Genomic DNA, 20,222 nt, shown 5'->3' with positions numbered 1-20,222 from the left:
AGTATTAATCAGGTCAGTCCATGAGAGGGTCATTTAGGAGTCTGGTAACAGCGGGGAAGAAGCTGTTTTTGCATCTGTTCGTGCGTGTTCTCAGACTTTTGTATCTCCTGCCCAATGGAAGAAGTTGAAAGAGTGAGTAAGCCGGGTGGGAGGGGTCTTTGATTATGCTGCCCGCTTTCCCCAGGCAGCAGGAGGTGTAGCTGGAGGCAATGGATGGCAGGCAAGTTTCTGTGATGGACTGCGCTGTGTTCATGACTGTCGTTTCTTACGGTTTCTTGCTTTCTATGGTGCATCTGTAAAGGTTGGTAAGAGTTAATGTGGACATGCCGAATTTCCTTAGTTTCCTGAGGAAGTATAGGCACTGTTGTGCTTTCTTGGTGGTAGTGTCAATGTGGGTGGACCAGGTCAGATTTTTGGTGATGTGCACCCCAAGGAATTTGAAGCTGTCAACCATCTCCACCATGATGCTGACAGGGGTGTGTACAGTACTTTGCTTCCTGAACTCAATGACCAGCTCTTTAGCTTTGCTGGCATTGAGGGAGATATCCTTGTCACTGCAGCACTCCACTAGGTTCTCCCCTCCTGTATTCTGATTCGTCGTTAATCAAGATCTGGCCCACTATGGTCGTGTCATCAGCAAACGTGTAGATGAAGTTGGAACCAATTTCTGCCACACAGCCATCTATGTACAGGGAGTACAGAAGGGGGCTAAGTACGCAGCCTTACGGGGCCCTGTATTGAGGACTATTGTGGAGGCGATGTTGTTGTTTATTGTTACTGATTTTGGTCTGTGGGTCAGAAAGTCGAGGATCCAGTTGCAGCGTGACGAGCCAATTCCCAGGTTTTGGAGCTTTGATATGAGCTTGGCTGGTATGGTGTTGAAGGCGGAGGTGTAGTCAATAATTAGGTGTCTGTTGTAGGAGTCGTTATTGTTCAGATGCTCCAGGGATGAGGGCGTCTGTTGTGGACCGGTTGCGGCGGTATGTGAATTGCAGTGGATCAAGGCGTTCTGGGAGTATGGAGTTGATGCGCTTTATGACCAACCTCTCGAAGCACTTCATTACGACTGATGTCAGGGCCATCGAAGGGTAGTCATTGAGGCACATTGTCTGTTTTTTCTTTGGTAGCGGTATGATGGTGGTCTTCCTGAAGCAGGCGGGGACCTTGGAGCTGAGTAGGGATAGGTGAAAGATGTGCACGAACACATCTGCCAGCTGGTCCACGCAGGCTCTGTGTGCACCAGGGATCCCGTCTGCACCCGTCGCTTTCCAAGGGTTCACTTTCAGGAAGGCTGATCAGATTTTGGAAGCTGTGACAGTGGGCATGGGTGTGTTATGGGCTACTGGGGCACTCGACAGCGGATCGTTGGTTTCCTGCTTCAACCGTTCATCGGGGAGGGGTGCACTGCTGCTGGAGATACTGCTCGGCTTTGCTTTGTAACCTATGTTTGGGCCTTGCCACAACCGCCAAGTCTGTAACGCTAGTCTGTGACTCTTGCTTGGTCTGAAATTCTCTCTTGGCATCCCGGATAGCTTTTCAGAGGTCGTACCTGGATTTCTTGTATAGGTCAGGGTCGCCTGACTTGAACGTGTCAGACCTGTCCTTCAGAAGGGAGTCAATCTCGCGATTGAGCCATGGTTTCCAATTGGGGAACGTACGTACTGCTTTTTTTGGCAGTTATCTACATGTTTGCTGATGAAGTCTGTGATGGTGGTGGCATACTCATTTAAGTTGGTCGCTGAGTTCTTAATATGGACCAGTCCACACTGTCTGTAGGAGTTCTTGTTTCCTCCGACCTGCACTGCACGACTGGTTAGTGCACATCTGAGGTCATTTGTATCCTCGAGGAGTTTGGTGAAAGCTAACAGCCCGAGTCTGAAATACAAATAAATGCTGGAAATACTCAGCAGGGCTGGCACCATTTGTAGAGAGGTAATCAAGAAGAGTTCTTTAGACCAACGGACTCAAAATTAAGAGTCATATTATTTTCAGGACATCAACTTTCTTTCTCCATGGATGCTGCCAGACCGGCGAGTTTTTCCCAGCACTATTTTAGATCTGCAGCATCCACAGTATTTTGCTTTTACTGCAGGAGGCTTTGGATGCAGCCAACTACAATATTTGGGGTAACTTATTGCCTGAACAGAAGCAGTGTGGTGGAATGTCCATTTGACAGAAGTCTTGTAAACAACTCTCATAGAACTGGCTGCGGTTTTAACCCTGCTGAATCTTTCCTTTAGTGGTTATTGTCTGTCAGAATAAACCTGGAGTTACATTTGCTGTCACTTACTGGACTGGAAGCATATCTCCCAGTGATGAACACATCGAAACAAGAAACTTCAAAATATGGACTGTATTACTTGCTCCATAAGAGCAGGAGGGAAAAACTGGTGGAGGGGCGGGGGGTATAGTCATGCTGTGTGATGGAATACTCTTTAGTCAGGCTGCGTGTCAATGAATTGGGTTGAAATTGAGCAGCCTGTAAAATGTTCAAAAATAAACGAGCTGCACTCTATATTGTTGCCTCAATTTCAGTTCCGATTTTTTTTTACGTGAAGCTTTGAAAGAAATATTTCCTTTCTTCCAATCATTAGTCATTCGCTGACTGATCGGTCTTTCCACCATGCTTATGTCTGCATTTGGGATACTTTTGGAATTCGGTGTAGTTCAACCTAACACCGTTCTCCAACTAGCATTATAGGGAGCCCAGTTTGCATTACTGCAAATTAATTTTGGCTTCACATCAATGCAAACTTAGTTCAAAGTTGTCAGCATTGAATTTGCGGGAATTATGTGAGGCCGTGGCCTGGAGTTTGCAGACAGCAGCGAAACAAGAGCACATGCATCTTTCCAGGAAGTAATCCTTAGAGAAATTAGCAATCGGTGAGGTGGTCATTTCATCACTATTGCCATATAGTTGTCCTTACAACAGGGGCCTGGAGCTGGATTGATGTCTTTCGGCCATCCAATCATATTAAAGGGCTTTCACAGGTACAGACAAGAACAAAAGCAGTTAAAAACATTTTTAAAAAACGATATAGTTAAATGCATTGGGATAAAATCTTGGGGGCTCTCAAATAGCACTGTGGGTACCTGCACCACAAAGTTTCAAGAAGGCATTCACCCACCATATTCTCGTATGGGTAATACATGCTGAACTAGGCAGGGCATTCACAGTCCCTGCAAGAATTAAAAGTTTAATCATTAAAAAATTAAGAAGTTTACAAATTAAGAGGTTTGGGTCAGTTTGAGGACTAATGGCTGTGCAAGCTGAATCTGATTTTAGATCTGCATGCTCAGGTGTGAAGTAAATTGCTGGAAATGGGCACTCATAATTATTCACATGCGAATCTTGGCAGCGAACGTTACTGCAGGAGGTACTTGAATCTGCATAGTTGATGAGTCCAACCCACTTTACCCTGCTGCCCATATATGTTTGGCTTCCTAGGTGAGCTTTGCTGGATAGGTCTTGGAGAGCACCAACCATAGGGAGGAGAGTGAAAGGACAATCTTGCGAGAAGGGGTGCTCTATTTAAGAGTCGGTTGATTCAGCTAATGGCACTGATTAATCTTAGTATATCTATGCACTGCAGTCAAGTAGAAAGCTATCGTGGTTGTCTTATCTCAAAGATTGGCACCGGTTTCCAGATTGTAGCTACTGGATTCCTGAAGATTGCATTGTTTCAGGTTGAAGAAATCTCTAGCCAACCCCAACTTTAACGCACCAGTAAAGTTTCCAAAGGAACTAATCATTAAGAGATTAAAGATGCCATCGCAGGGCAGTGTTCTGTATATGCTGAGAAGACAGCTGGAATCCTCAGTATCTTGCTCAACCTTCCTCTTGGTTTGGCTACTGGAGTCCTCAAAAGTGATTAAAGCATCAGAGTCATTGGCATAGATCTTCCAGTCAGCTGCAATTCTGGGCAAATGGTTACTGCCCATTTCTTTGCTATCTTCCGGTCTTGGCTGACACAGAAGTGGACAGGACAGTGCCACCGATCTAGTCCCAAAAAACAGATTAGAGTCGGGGCAAGTGAGGGACACCCCCTCCCGTTTTACAGTATTAACTGCTGTATTCAGTTACTTTTGAAGGTTCGGTCTTTTAATGAATAAGTGTTAGGTCAGCGAATGGAGAGTGGGTAGTCAGATCAGGGATGTTGGTGTTAGGGTTTTGGTTGGAGGGCTAGTTAGTCGACGGGGGGTAGTTAGGGATAGTCAGGTTTGCCCAGTCTGTTCAGGCGTTTGAAGGGTACTCGGACATGGGGGGATCTGTATTTGGGGTGATCAGGTGGGAGATCATAGGCGAGTAGTCAGGCGAGTCGGGGATGAGGCATACCCAGCAAATAGACCAATTTTCAAACAGTCTTAACATTCCAGGGTAAGTATACAGGTACCAAAGAGAAAATGCTGGAAAATCTGAGCAGGTCTGGCAGCATGTGTAGGGAGAGAAAAGAGCTAACGTTTTGAGTCCAGATGACCCTTTGTCAAAGCTGGAGTAAGTATACAGATAAGTTTCCCTGTATCTGCACAAGCTTCACCCTGTTGGAGACATTCGTCGAGGGTTCCGGGCAGCAGGGATAGCTCATAAGAAGTTTAAACTCCCAGGCAATTGCCACGTTATTCCGGCGTCAGGACTCAGCAGGGTCCTAACGTGCATCTCACAACGTGTCAAATTCTCTGACTATCTGGAGACAGGAAGATTTGGGCTATTTGGAGCGGAGGTATTTCAGTAACATCGAAGCAGTCCATGTATCTCTATTCAAGAATTAGGAAGATCTTCCCAAGTCAATTCTGAATATGATTTCAATGGGCCCTAACTTGTTTCCAGCACCAAAATGGAGACACATGATCTCACATCTTTCAAAATTTAAGAGTCTGGAAATAGAAATAATGGAACTAGGCGTAGGCCATTCGGCCCCTCAATCCTGCTGTACCATTCAATTAGATCATGGCTAATCTTCCATCTCAACACCATTTTCCTGCACTATCCCCATGTCCCTTCACGTCTTTAAAATTTGAAATCTATCAACCTTAGTCTTGACCATACTCTATGCCTGAGCCTCCACACCCTCCGAGGTAGAGATTGCAAAAGATTCGCCACCTTCTGAGTGAAGAAATTCCTCATTTCAGTCCTTAAAAAAAAGGTTTACCTGATGTGTATGTATTTACATTGTGTATTGATCATATGTCTTTTCATGTATGGAATAATCTGCCTGGAGCTACGCAGAACAATACTTTTCACTGTACCTTGGTACATGTGACAAATTTAATTTTCCACCCCTTATTCTGAGACTATGTCCCCTGGTTCTCTGAACACACTCCCCCCCCCCCCCCCCCCCCCCCCCCCCCCGAAACATCTTATCTTTCTTGCATCTACCAAGTTGAGCCTTGTGAGATTTTGTAAGTTTCAGTAAGTCAATTCATTACCTCATTCAGTGATCTTGCTGTTATTGTTTATGCTTTAGTAAACATCTCAATGAAATAATTTTCATTACTAGTTTTGGTGAAGAAGAAAAAATGTGATGCTTTATGGTACTAAGACGTTTGCTCATCTCTCATGCACACTGCAGACCCTTGATTTGTGGTCCCTGTAAAGTGATTCCCCGTACCAGCCTCCCCGAACAGGGCCGGAATGTGGCGACTAGGGGCTTTTCACAGTAACTTAATTGAAGCCTACTTGTGACAATAAGCTATTATTATTATTAAGTGTAGCCCTGTAGGAAGGTGCATAAGCAAGTATGGCTCCGATGTTCTGAACACACTACTAGGCTGTGTGCTTTTCATGTTTGTTGGGGCAGATATTTACTGTGATGGAGAAGGTAGTAATCCTCAGGGATTCAACTAGAAACTGACAACATTGGGAACATTTGGGAAGTAAAGCACTTGAGCAGCTAAAAACAACTGTGTCATGCAAATACATTAACAATTCAGGCAAATGTTTATGTTATAGTCTTTTAAACCAAGGCTGTTTTTGAGGTTGACGTTTTCATGTCATGCCTGCAGGATGTCATATTCCTAACTTTCAAGATGCAGACTTCAGTTGATGCTGACTTTTGAAAAATTGTCTTAAAACGGATCAGAATTCTGCTCAACATGGCCACCAGGGGTCAGGTTACCTGTGATTTCTGCACAGATATAGTTTAAATCATGTTTGAACACGGTTCCTGTTGGAAAATCATAATAAAGACAAATTCCTCGAGGTTCGATTTAAGGAAATTTATTTACACAAATATATTTGCGGAGAGAGTGTGTTCCAGCTGCAAAAGCCAGTGCACTGCACTCTGAGATTCAATTGAAGGGAGCATGTTTTATAGTCTGAAATAACAGCTTGGAAGTAAACAGGCATGTTTATATTAAATAGACCTTGGAAAGTACGCAAGATGAAATACGTAGTACGTATGTTCTTGCCCTTGGCTAAAAACAACTCGAGTACACATTGTGTTATCTTTCGGAGGACAATGTGTTTTCATAATAAGGCCAAGACCAGAATATTAAGCAGTATTTCATTTATGTTACCTGATCTACTTATTTTCATTCAAAAGCAGTGTTGAACTATAGTCAAGCACTTCCCAGCATACTTCAAAGTTGGTTTATGATCATTTCCTTCCACAGTTCCAGAAAGTACTTAAAATTTAAATGACCGTGGGTGGAGTGCCCTCCCTTGTATAGGCATTCATAATCTGTAACTATTTGTGAATTTACACCTTGCATTGACTGGAACTTTAATGAACCTCAAAATCAATAGCCCTCCCGGACATGGGGCTGGATTCTCTGTTTGAAGACTAAGCACTGATGCCGGCGTGGGAACAGTTGCGTTTTATGCCAGAAAAAACAGCGCAAAAGCTGCACCGATCCTCCGTCTGGTAGGGGCTAGCAGCCACGCAGCGTAAAGCCCCCGGTTTTATCTGTGGATCTGGCCAGAGAATTTCCGGGCCCATCCTGTGCATGCGCACGGCGGCGGCCTGCATCATACCGTCGCTCAGTAACCCCCCTTGCCACCCTGGACCACTCCTCATCAGTGCCCTCAGCCCCCGCCAAAGCCCCCCCTGCCCGCGAAACCATTCCCCCCCCTGACTTGGCGGCGCTGGACTCAGCCCACAGCTGCCACGCCGGGTTCACGGGAAAAAAAAATGGATAAATGTTACACACCGTCGGGAACTGGCCCTTCGGGGGCGGAGCATCAGGGGAGGGCTTCAGGTGACACCCTGAGGCTGTCCCTACAGCGTACTCTTCAAGTATACCGATTTTGAGGGGAGGTGCCACCCCCCGATTTCGGCGCGAACGGAGATTCTCCGGCCAATCGCTGAATGTGATTTTGGTGTCAGCGACCACAGAATCCCGCCCATAGTGTCTGCGAGCTTGTCCTTGGACAAAGAATGATGCAGCAACACCAGTTATCACAAGCAGCTGTGAGCAGCCACCATTAAAATTCCATTATGTAACAGTGGCTTCTAACATCAAACCAGATATAGGAACATTGGCGGTATTGATCGTGGCAGGCGTCAGATGACTGAAACCAACTTCAGGCCACAAATTATTTTATTCCCAGAACCAGGGAGGGACTGTCAGTCTGCAAAGCAGGACAAGAGCAACCATCCTCCAGCAAGCTGTATAGAACTCTGCTTGAACAACCAGTCAATCCGTCCAGTGAGACAGAGAGGGCTAATTTGTCTCCCTCTGCAAGATTCATATCCATAGAAACTCAGCCGCAGAGACTTTTAACCTCAGAGAAGCAAGTGGAGGAATTCAGTAGGTTTGCAACACTTCCCACCTGAAGTGACTGTTCATCCACATGATTTACTTATTGTATTTAATTTTCCTAGTAACCTAAACACATGCTTTGTTCTCTTGCATGTACATCTGTGCTCATGAGCGAATGAATGTGATTTGTTGCATTTATATTTTGGGGTGTTGCGTGAATAAAAATCATCCGTTTGAGCTAAACCTAGCCGAAAGCCTGCAAATTTTATTACTGAAAATCACAACACAAAAATGTTTAAAACACTCCCTCTAAAACATAGTCAAGAGGAGAGGAAGAAATGGGAAGAGATATCGCACCACCTCTCCCCATCTTTAAAATGTTTATGCTGACAAAGGAAAGGAAAGACTTACATTTATATATCACCTTTCGCAGCCAATGGATGTCCCCAAGTGCTTTATAGCCAATGGAGTAATTTTGAAGTTTAGTCACTGTTGTAATATAGGAAACACAGCAGCCATTTTGTGCATAGCAAGCTCCCACAAACAACAATGTGATAATGACCAGTCGATCCACTTTGCTTATGTTGGCTGAGGGATCAATACTAGCCAAGACACCTCTTCAAAATAACAGCTGGAATTCTCCTGTCGTTGCAATTCACTTTTCCTGCCGGTAGCACACCGCCCAGCGGCGTGGGGTGGTTACAATGGGGAAAAAAAATAGAGAGGAAGGGTAGGTTAGATGGTGAGGCAGAAAGCTCAGGCACGAAGAAGGACGGTGAGGCATGGAAAATCTCATTGACAAGCTGTGGGAAGATAGAATCCCACCGCCAGCGAACGGCATGCCACCGAGAAGCATGCGGCTGGGGGACCGGAGTGTCCAGCCCAGTATCTTTTACATCAATCTGAGCGAACTGTCTGAGCTTAAAAACTGTAACTCCAAAGGTGTAGAACTCACTTCAGTACTGCACTGGAAAGGTAACCTTGATTTTGGTGCTCAGGATTATGGAGTGGGTTTGCAAAGAACCAAAGGTGCTGTCTCAGGAAAGAATAACATTGGATTTTTTAAAAAAAGAGACCTTTGAACAACTGAAAAGAATAAATGTACAGCAAATAAATTACATGCAGAGACAGTGTTGAGTGCAGAAGGCTGAGACACCAAGTTCAACAATTTCCAACTGTAATCTCTGGCCCCACATTTTCTTTTCTTTACAAGTTTTAATTCAATTGCTTTGGTTTTTTGGCGGCTTTTGGATGTTAGCTATTCATTATTCTGCCATTCACACCTCTGCTGGAATCTTCTATTTCTTTACCTTTCCCATTTTTGAATTTGAGAGATTTTTATTTATCATTATATAATACATATATTACATACACATTAGTCTGTAGAATTCTGTTCCCCAGAGAACAGTGGAGAGTGGGCCATTGAATTTGTTTAAATCAGAGTTAGACACATTTGTGACAAACAAGGCAGTCGAGACTTATGGAAGGCAGATGGCAAAGTGGAGTTGAGACCACAGTCAGATCAGCCATGATCGAAGCTCGAAGGGCTGAATAGCCTACTCCTAAATCCTATGTTCCATTGTTTCTCCTATTGGCTCTGACCCACCAACTCTTTCGTCATCAGACTTTCCCTATTTTCTCTTTCTTCCTGGCCTGCCCCATTTCACCTACTTTAGATAGTGGATGCATTGGTGATCATTTTCTAAAATTCTATAGATTCTGGAACGGTTTCAGCATATTGGAAGATTGCAAATACCACCTCACTATTTATCAAGTGAGGGAGAGAGAAAACAGGGATTTACAGAGCTGCTAGCCATACATCAGTAGAGGAAATGCTAGAATCTATTCTAAAGGATGTGATGAATGAACACTTAGCTAATAATGATCTGTTTGGGCTTGGTCAACATGGGCTTATGAATGGGAAATGATATTTGTCAAATCTGTTGGGAGTTTTTTGAGGATGTTACAAACAGAATCGATAAAGGGGAGTCGGTGGACATAACGGATTTGGATTTTCAGAAGATTTTAATAAAGTCCCCGAAAGTAGGTTGTTCAGCAAAATTAAAGCAAATGGGATAGGAGGTAATGCATTGGCATAGATTAAGGCTTGGGATAGGAGTACGAATAAACAGACCTGCCTCAAGTTTGCAGCATATGACTAATGGGGTATTGCATGCATCTGTACTTGGGCCCCAGCTATTCACAATATATATCAATGATTTGGATGTGGGGATCAAATGTAATATTTCCAAGTTGACGATGATACAAAGCTCGGTGTGGTATGAGGAAGATGCAAAGTGGGTTCAAGGAGTGGCCAAGAACATAGCAGATGGAATGTGAGGTTATGCATTCTGATAGGAGGAGCAGATGTGCAGCATATCTCTTAAAGGGACATGGGTGTCCTCATCAATAATTCACTGAAAGTTAACACACAGGTGCAGCAAGCAAATAGGAAAGCTGATGGTACGTTAGCCTTTATTGAAAGAGGAGTTGCATACAGGCATATGAGTGGGCAGCAGGGTAGCATGGTGGTTAGCATAAATGCTTCACAGCTCCAGGGTCCCAGGTTCGATTCCCGGCTGGGTCACTGTCTGTGTGGAGTCTGCACGTCCTCCCCCTGTGTGCGTGGGTTTCCTCCCACAGTCCAAAGATGTGCGGGTTAAGTGGATTGGCCATGCTAAATTGCCCGTAGTGTCCTAATAAAAGTAAGGTTAAGGGGGAGGTTGTTGGGTTACGGATATAGGGTGGATACGTGGGTTTGAGTAGGGTGATCATGGCTCGGCACAACATTGAGGGCCGAAGGGCCTGTTCTGTGCTGTACTGTTCTATGTCTATGTTCTATATGGAAGTCTTCAACTGCATGGAAGCTTGGTTGCGTGCAGTTTTGTGCCTCTTGCCTTAAAAGGGATATTATTGCCCTAGAGGTAGTGCAATGAAGGGTCACCAGACTTTTTCCCCAGGGTGGTGGGGACTGTCTTGTGAAGAGAGAGGACCTGAATTCACTAGCATTTCGAAGAATGGGACATGATCTCATTGAAACCTACAAAAAGGGATAGATGCAAGCAAGATGGGGAGTCCAGAACCAGGGGGTATCATTTCAAAATAAGGGGTGAGCCACAGGAACAAGATGAGGAGAATTTTCTCAATACAGAGGATGGTGAATCTTTGGAATGGTGGTGGCTCAGTCAAAGTAGAGATTGGCAGATTTCTAAATGCTGGTAGCAGAAAGGGCTTTTTGGGGGGGGGGGGGGGGGGGGCATTGAAGTGGATGATGTGGAGACAGTAAAAAGTCTAACAGCAGGTTAAAGTCCAACAGGTTTGTTTCGAATCACTAGCTTTCGGAGCACTGCTCCTTCCTCAGGTGATTACCAGCTTTCGGATACTGAAAGCTGGTGATTCAACACGAACCTGTTAGACTTTAACCTGGTGTAAGATTTCTTGCTCTGCTCACCCCAGTCCAACGCTGGCATCTCCACATGATGTGGAGAGGCAGAGTAGGCTCGATGGGCTGAACGGCCGACTCCCCCTCCCCCAACATTTAAAACCTAACTTTCCCCCGTTCCGATGAAAGGTCACCGACCTGCAATGTTAACTATGCCTGTCTCGGAGGGTGTTTCCAGCATGTTAATGTCAGGGTTACAGCGGCAGGCGGGCTGGGTCGGGCCTATGGACGGTTGTCCTCCAGCGTTTTGAACTTGGCGGCGCGCGGGGATGGACGCAGCGGCGATGACGTCAACGCGCGACGCGCATAAGCCGCTGTCCCCTTTGACCCTTGGCTACGAGCAGCAATGGCGGACGGCGAGCTGCCCAAGTGCTGCAGGAACCGGGGCGGAGTCCAGCGGGTGGAGAGCAAGCTCCGGGCCAGCGTGGAGAAGGGCGATTACTATGAGGCGCATCAGATGTACAGGACGCTTTTCTTCCGGTGAGGAGCCGGCGGGGGGAGGCTGGACCGGACGGTTCGGGGAGGGGGACGGACGGATGGAGAAGAAGAAGTAGAAGGAGGAGGAGGAGCAGGTTGAAACGGGGCGTGCGGCTCCGGCTAGCCAGGCCTCCCCCTCGCCGGCGCCTTTCCAGATCCTTCTCCCCCACGGCCCCCGCGCGTGAGCGCAGCCACAACCGAACCTGCTGGGCAGCCGCCGCGGGGCCCGTCCACTCCGCAGCGACGCGCTCTGATTGGTCACGGGTGGGGATCGTCCATTGTGACGCGCGGCTTGCGATTGGCCAACCGTCTTGCCAGCAAGGCGACTGACAGCATGCTGCGTTGACGCGGAGAAGGCTTGAGCATTTGGAGCCAGGGCGCAGCCGCGGGCCTTGTACATAAAGGCAGAAAAATGCTGCAGATACTTTGGAGAGAGTTGGGGAAGCAGGGAAAGGGAACAAAGGGTGATGGCTCGGAAAGGAGGAGAGATTCAATGACAAAATGGTGCAAGGCAAAAGAAGGTGGGATGTATGAAAGAACAAAAGGCTTGTCCAGAGGAGGTGCAGTTGGTAATTACAGAATCCTCAGCATCAACAGCTCTGGAATTGCAAAATACTTCAGATGCTGGATATCTGAAGTAAAATAAGAAAATGCTGCGCACACTCAAGATCAGGCCCGTGTGTGGCGAAAGAAAGTAAACGTTTCAATGTTGACGACCAATCAGGGCTGCAAGAAGTTAGGCAAGTGCAGAGGGAGCAAAATGAGGAAAAAAAGCAAAAGGGACACATTGTGATGGGGTCGAATGCAGGGGTGATTAAATGACAATGGGGCGATGGTGTAAATGTAAAAGGAGAGGTTAATGGGACAAGTAAAGAGACAAATGATCGGTCCAAGGAAAAGGCAACACCATCACTGACTTCTGTACAAAAGCCCGATTGTAGATAATATAATTGCAAAATAAAACAGAAAATGCTGCAGATACTCAATGGGTCAGGCAGCAGCAGTGGAGGGAGAAATGTTTCATGTTGAGGACTTTCATCAGAACTTTGTTTTCGATGTTCTGATGAAAGATCACAAACCTTTCTCTCTCCACTCCTGCCTGACCTAATGAATATTTCCAACATTTTCTGTTCCTACGTCTGCCAAGTGCTGCTATTGGAAAATAAATCAGGGCAGAGGTTTTGAGTTTAATTGTTGAGTCTGAAAGGTATTTAATCAAAAGATGAACTTATTCCTCAAGCTTCTATTGATCTTCATTGGAATAAGTGAAATAATTGTGGAACTCCCGCAAAAAGACAGGCATAGTGATGATCCCAGTGCAGCATGTTTTATTTCTTGGGAGTGTGTGGAGTTAAAGGAGATGTTGTTTGATGTGAGAACAGGTTCAGCCAGGCAGAGGAGGGTGATGATGATTGGGGGCTGGTTGGGCCTCTGTTCAAGGAAGAAGCAGAGAAACCTCAGATTGTCCTGGCAGGGGATAGAATTGCCAGAATACTGGAGAACAGCTAATGTTGTTCCACTTTTCAAGAAGGGTAGTATAGATAAACCAGGGATTTACAGACCAGTGAGTCTCCTGTCAATGGTTGGAAAAATCTGAAGGAGAGATTAATTTCCACTTGGAAAGGCATAGATTGATTAGTGATAGTATGGCTTTGTCAGAGCGAGGTCATGCCTAACAAATTTGCTAGAATTTTTTGATAAAGTGACCAAGCGTGTGGATGAAGGAAGTGCAGTTGATGTCGTTTATATGGATTTTAGCAAAGCCTTTGACACGGTTGACACATGGGAGACTGATTGAGAAGGTTGAAGCACATGCAATTCAAGGAAACATATCGAGATGTTAGAAGACTGAGTAACTGGAGGCCGGTGTCCAACAGCGTACCACAGCGATCATTGTTGGGTCCCTCATCGTTTGTTTTATACATTAATGATATAGACGGGAATGTGTGGGGGCGGGGGGGGGGGGGGGGGGAGACTATGATAAGTAGGTTTGCAGACAACACCAAGATTGGTAGGGTGATTAACAGTGAAGAAGATGGTAGTAGGTTACAGGAAGATATAGATGGGTTGGTCAGATGGGCAGAGCAGTGGGAAATGGTATTTAACCTTGATGAGTGCAAGGTGATAGACTTTGGAAGAAGAAACGAAAGGGAGTATATAATGAATGGCAGGACAATAGGAAGCTCAGAGGAACAGATGGATCTTGGGGTATTTGTTCACAGATCCCTGAAGGCGGCAGAGCAGATGAATAGGGTAGTTTAGGAGGCATATGGGACACGTTCCTTTAACAGTTGTGGCATAGAATATAAGAGCAAGGAGGTTATGTTGCAGCTGTACAGAATGTTGGTTGGGCCACAGCTGGAGTACTGTGCAGTTCTGGTCACCTCACCTCAGGAGGTGAGTGCACTGGAGGGGGTACAGAGAAAATTCACCTACGATGTTGCCTGCGATTGAGCGTTTGAGGTATAAGGAGAGACTGGATCAGCCAATCTAGATTGATTAGAAAACAATCTGAAGGATTGTTTTCTTTAGAGCAGGGAGGTTTGAGGGAAGATATGATTGTGGTATATAAGATTGAGGGGTTTGGACAGGGTAAATAGAAAGCAGATGTTCCCCTTGGTTGAGAGGCCAATCACAAGGGGGCATAGATTTAGCGAGGGGATAGTTTCTGAGGCAGGAGATTCCGAGGGGATTTGAGAAAAAAAACGTTCACTCAGAGAATCTGAAGTGCACGGCCTGGAAAGTTAGTGGAGGCTGGAAACCTGACAACCTTTGAAAAGCATTTGGATGAGCACTTGAAACAACATCACATTCAAGGATATGGGATAAGTGCTGGTAAGTGGGATTAGCATAAAATTAGGGGTAGTTATTGTCAGTGCCTTTTCTGCACTGTACGATTCTTATGTTTTCCTCAGAGAAGAGAAACGTGAGAGGTGATTTGATAGATTCAAGATCAGGGGTTTGGACAGAATAGATAAGGTGAAACAGTTTCCATTGGAGCGGACATCGATTTCTGATGAATGGCAAAGAACCATGGGCAACATGAGGATATTTACCCATCGAATGATTAGGGTCTGGAATACACTGCCTGAGAGTACAGTGGAGGCAGATTCCATCGTGGCTTTCAAAATGGAATTGGGTAATTATCTAAATAGGACAATTTGCATGGCTGCAGGGAAAAGGTGGCGCAGTGGTTTGCACTGCTGCCTTACACTGGCAAGACCCAGGTTCGTCCCCAGGTCACTGTGTGGAGTTTGCGCATTCTCCCCATGTCTGCATGGGTCTCAGCCCCACAACCCAAAGATGTACAGGGTAGGTTAATTGTCCATGCCAAATTGTCCCTTAGTAAAAAGAAAATTTTAAAAAATACAGGGAGAAGGTGGGGATTTGGGACTGGATGAGGAGTGCGCCAGCATGGACTGAATGGCCTCATTCTGAGCTATAACCATTCTATGATATAATTATACTCTGACGAGTCCCCTTCCACCACTAAATCATCTAACCCCATCAACTTTCTCTTTTTGTTCACAATTTACATAGATGATCTGGAGTTGGGGACCAAGTGTAATGTGTCAAAGTTCATAGATGACATTAAGATGAGTGGTAGAGCCAAGTGTGCAGAGGATGCTGAAAGTCTGCAGAGGGATATAGATAGTTTAAGTGAGTGGGGGGGTCTGGCATATGGAGTTCAATGTTGATGAATGTGAGGTCATCCATTTTGGTAGGAATAACAGCAAAATGGACTATTATTTAAATGGTAAACAATTGCAGCATTCTGTTGTGCAGAGGGACCTGGGTGTCCTTGTGCATGAATCGCAAAAAAGTTGGTTTGCAGGTGTAGCAAGTAATAAAGAAGGCAAATGGAATTTTGTCCTTAATTGCTAGAGGGATGGAGTTTAAAAGCAGGGAGATTATGTTACAGCTATGTAGGATGCTGGTGAGACTACACCTGGAGAACTGTGTACAGTTTTGGTCACCTTAACATGATGTACTGGCACTGGAGGGGGTGCTGAGGAGATTCACTAGGTTGATTCCATAGTTGAGTGGATTAGTTTATGAGGCGAGAATAAGTAGACTGGGACTGTACTCATTGGAATTTAGAAGAATAAGGGGGATCTTATAGAAACATAAAATATAGGATAGAAGCAGGGGAGGTTGTTTCCACTAGTGGGTGAAACTAGAAGTAGGGGAAATAGCCTCAAAATGAGGGGGAGCAGATTTAGGACTGAGTTGAGGAGGAACTTCTCCACCCAAAGGGTCGTGAATCTGTGGAATTCCCTGCCCAATGAAGCAGTTGAGGCGACCTCGTTAAATGTTTTTAAGGCAAAGGTAGATAGATTTTTGATCAGTAAAGGAATAAAAGGTTACAGTGAGCGGGGTGTAAGTGGACCTGAGTCCACAAAAAGATCACCCATGATCTTATTGAATGGCGGAACAGGCTCGAGGGGCCAGATGGACTTCTCCTGCTCCTAGTTCTTATGTTTTTTCCCTTAAATCTAAATTATTTGCCTTACCTACTCCATTTGCTAGTGAGCTTGAGTTCTTATTGCTCCTTGGGTAAATAGGTTTCTCTTGAATTTCCCATTGGATTTATCTTCTAAGTGCATTGCTACACTGCTCCTCGACCTTTGTTGTTTTTCAATAAATTACAATCACAAGAATAGTGGATGGTGATTCCAGTATTCCATTTTTAACTTCCCTCATGGAAAACAATGAACTTCCACAGGGCATGCCAAACAGTCCCAACATTTGTTGGGTTTAAAGGTCAGAAATTGAATTTGGTTCCTTAATTTTGGTCTGTGTTCACAAATGGAAACATATTCTCCACATCTATCCTATCAAGACCTTTCACAATCTTAAATGCCTCTGTCCCTCAACCTTTTTTGGAGGAAGATATTGTATAGGATACAGAACTGAGCCTTTAAACTCCATTTAAAAGGTCACCTGAATGGGCCCAGTTTTAAGTGCAGTATGAAAAGATTCTGCTATTTTTCAAAATAGCAGCAAACCTGTTGCAGTGTCAGTTATTTACAGCTCCCACTCTATGATTGTGAAGTCTGAGGTCCATCTCAGAGGCTCCTGGTGGCACACCTTTCTACATATTTCCGGTAGATTGAGCAGAATCTTTCTGATCGGTTCGGGGTTTGATCAATAATGGAACCAAATTCAATTTCTGACCTTTAAACCCAACAAATGTTGGGACTGTTTGGCATGCCCTGTGGAGGTTCACCGTTTTCCAGGAGGGAAGTTAAAAATGGAATACTGGAATCACCATCCACTATTCTTGTGTTTGTAATTTATTGAAAAACAGCAAAGGTCAAGGAGCAGTGTAGCACTGCACTTAAGTATAAGTGCCTAATGTTTAATAATATTGGGGAGGGAAAATATTGAGTTTAAGCTTTTGAAAGTAGCGCCTTCATGTGTAACCAATCGCTGATTACAGTTTGTGCCCTGGGATGAATTTATATCAGTCCAGATGTTGCCCAACAAATTATTCGATATACATTGTTAGGCTCTTTCCTGGGCATTAATTTGATAATGGTTTCCTTTAATGGACTGCAACCCATTTGATCTGAACCACACAATTTTCCTTCTGTGTATGTGGAGTACTTTTTATTTATGTGAAATAGGTATTTATAGTTATGAAGTTTCTAGAGAGTGCTTAATAGGGAGGATTACAGTGCATGTTATTTAGTGAAGATAATCTTATTGTCTGACTAAATCTTGGGATAATGAGTGGCGCTGCACTCGTGAAATAATTCAATGTTCTTTTCATGTAAAATGTCTTTACTGCCTCCTTAAGGAAGTAAGATTCCACACTCCGCAACAATCAGTTATTAAAATAAATACCACTATATGACAATTGTAATTTATGTGAAGAGCCGAAAGTTGCAGATCAAATCAGTTGTAATCCAGCAAACAATAGTCGATAAAATACTGTGCAAGTTGATTTGAATTTCTTCATAATGCACATTTTGTGAATTTGCAGTTTTATATATTGAATGTCACTGAATCTTCAAATTTATTTCATTACTCCACACTATGTATTAATATTTCTGCAGTATCCTTTGGTTTGGTGCAGTATAAAATCAAAATGCATGTACCCACAGACACGATCACAGAAACATGTGAACTCTGAAAATTCATTGGATTTATTTGCCAAGTGTGAAATCTTGGCTCTATGAATGAATTTAGTGTTGATAATAAAATCAGCATAGTGATTAATAAACTACTATTTTAAAAGGCTATGGGGGGGGTAATGCTGTTTTAACGTGACCAGTATTGGGTTCTAAAAGTACAATATTCTGTGTAATACTGATGGCGCTGGTTACCATGGTGATGAGACTTTAAGATCTGTTGACATGTATGTGTACAGGAGGATACTCAGTTTTTCAGGCATACAGCATGTGGCAAGGAGTGAAAGATTTTTTCACGTGCAATATTTTTTAACTTCAGTGTGAAGAATATTTAGAAACCGTGGAAATGACTTATGACTGTAAAATTAAGGAAGAAACATTTTCTTGAGTTGTAATTCATAATTGTACATGACTAATGCAAAATATCATGTTGTCTGCTTGCTGTTGTACTCAGTGAAATGCAAAGTAAATTTAGTAGATAACAGTTTTAGCAGGCTACCTGCCCAGATGATTTGTGTATGTATTGTCACATATGTGTGGCTTAAAAGATTTCTGACATTAAGTTGTAAACAGAGTTTAATGGTTATATAATTTTTTTAATTCATTTACGGGATGTGGGGTCACTGGCTCAAACAGAATTTATTGTATTCCCTAATTGCTCTTGAGAAGGTAGTGGGTGAGTTGCTTTCTTGAACCACTGCAGTCCCTTGGTGTTGGACACCGACCGTGCTGGTAGGGAGGGAATTCCAGGATTTGACCCTGCGACAGAGAAGGAGACAATATATTTCCAAGACGGGATAATGAGTTGACTTGGAGGGGAACGTCCAGGTGGTGGTGTTCGCAAGTATCTGTTGTCCTTGACCTTCTGGATGGTAGTGGTCGTGGGTTTGGAAAATGTTGCCTGAGGAACTTGGTGAATTCCTGCCGTGCATCTTGTAGATGGTTACACACTGCTGCCACTGTTCATTAATGGTGGGGGGATTGAATGTTTGTCGAAGGAGGAGCAATCAAGTAGGCTGCTTTGTCCTGGATGGTGTCAAGCTTCTTGAGTTGTTGGAGCTGCACTCATCCAGGTAAGTGGGGCGTATCCATTGCACTCCTGACTTCATAGAAGGAGGCCATTCAGCCCATCGAGTCTGCACCGGCTCTTGGAAAGAGCACCCTACCCAAGGTTAACACCTCCACCCTATCCCCATAACCCAGCAACCCCACCCAACACTAATGCCAATTTTGGACACTAAGGGCAATTTATCATGGCCAATCCACCTAACCTGCACATCTTTGGACTGTGGGAGGAAACCGGAGCACCCGGAGGAAACCCACGCACACACGGGGAGGATGTGCAGACTCCGCACAGACAGTGACCCAAGCCGGAATCGAACCTGGGACCCGCTACCCAAAAGAGCTCCTGTAGTGATGTCCTGAAGCCGAGATGATTGACCTCCAACCACCACAACCTTTGTTACAGGTATGACACCAAACAGCAGAAAGTTTTCCCCCTGATTGACATTGACTCCAGTTTTGCCACACCCAGTCAAATACTGCCATGATGTTAAGGGCAGTCACTCACCTCACCTCTGGAGTTAGCTCTTTTGTTTATGTTTACATAACTCTGAACTTAATATCTAATGTTAGATGTGATTTCACAATTAGGCAGCATTTGCTGAACAATCCCCAGTATGTTAAGAATTACATTAACAGCCGAATTAAGATGATGAGTTAGGCTTGCAGTATGGCTCATTTACACTTACACTTGCTAAAAACTACTTCTATTCATACGCAGGGTCCTGTTCTCTGTAGACAATATAATGAGGTCAGAAACTGAGTTACCCTGGCGGCATCCAAACTGAGCGTCAATGAGTAGGCTATTGCTGAGTAAGTGGTGTCTGGTCGCGCTGTTGATGATCCCTTCCATCACTTTACTCATGACCAAGATAGACCGATGGAACGGAAATTGGCTGGGTAGGATTTGTCCTGTTTCTTGTGTATAGGGCATTCGTGTGCAATTCTTTACATTGGCGAGTAAATGCCAGTTCTGTAACTTGGATAGCGGTGTGCAACAAGATCTGGAGAACAAATCTCCAAAACTATGGCTGAAATATTGTGAGGGCCCATAGACCTGGGCGTGACACAGTGGCATAGTGGCTAGCACTGATGTCACAGTGCCAGAGTCCCGGATTCGAATCCGACCTCTGGTGACCGTCTGTTTAGAGTTTGCACATTCTTCCCGTGTCTGCGTGGGTTACCTCCGGGTGCTCATAATCCAAAAATGTGCAGGTTAGGTGGATTGGCGATGCTAAATTGCCCCTAGGTGAGATTACGGGGCTAGGCCGGTGACTTGGGCCTGTGTGGGGTGCTCTTTCGGAGTGTCGGTGCAGACTCGATGGGCTGAATGGCCTCCTCCGCACTGTAGGGATTCTGTGATGACTTTTCAGTTCATTCAACCATTCCTTGATATCACATGG

General features: G+C 44.6%; 1 protein-coding gene and 1 long non-coding RNA gene across 5 annotated transcripts in view; one reads left to right on the top strand and one right to left on the bottom strand.

Annotated features, from left to right (window-relative positions):
• LOC119978241 overlaps positions 1-11,466 on the bottom strand; it is a 67,405-nt gene extending 55,939 nt beyond the window's left edge. The window contains exon 1 of the long non-coding RNA XR_005463409.1: positions 11,282-11,466. This is a non-coding gene — a long non-coding RNA (uncharacterized LOC119978241). The remainder of the gene's footprint in view (positions 1-11,281) is intronic.
• The window catches only part of get4 (guided entry of tail-anchored proteins factor 4), a 44,094-nt gene continuing 35,308 nt past the window's right edge, over positions 11,437-20,222 (top strand). For 3 of the 4 annotated variants that reach the window (XR_005463407.1, XM_038819712.1, XM_038819713.1), the window contains exon 1: positions 11,437-11,623. Coding sequence is in view for 3 of the 4 variants with exons in the window: in XM_038819712.1 (XP_038675640.1) it covers positions 11,490-11,623 (134 nt within the window). In the remaining variant the exon portion in view is untranslated. Of the gene's footprint in view, positions 11,624-11,990; positions 12,142-20,222 lie in introns of those variants that run through there. The other variant, XM_038819714.1, reaches the window with a different exon arrangement.

The sequence above is a fragment of the Scyliorhinus canicula genome, chromosome 15 (genome assembly GCF_902713615.1).
Source record: "Scyliorhinus canicula chromosome 15, sScyCan1.1, whole genome shotgun sequence".
NCBI lineage: Eukaryota > Metazoa > Chordata > Chondrichthyes > Carcharhiniformes > Scyliorhinidae > Scyliorhinus > Scyliorhinus canicula.
This window is presented reverse-complemented; position numbering and strand designations above follow the sequence as displayed.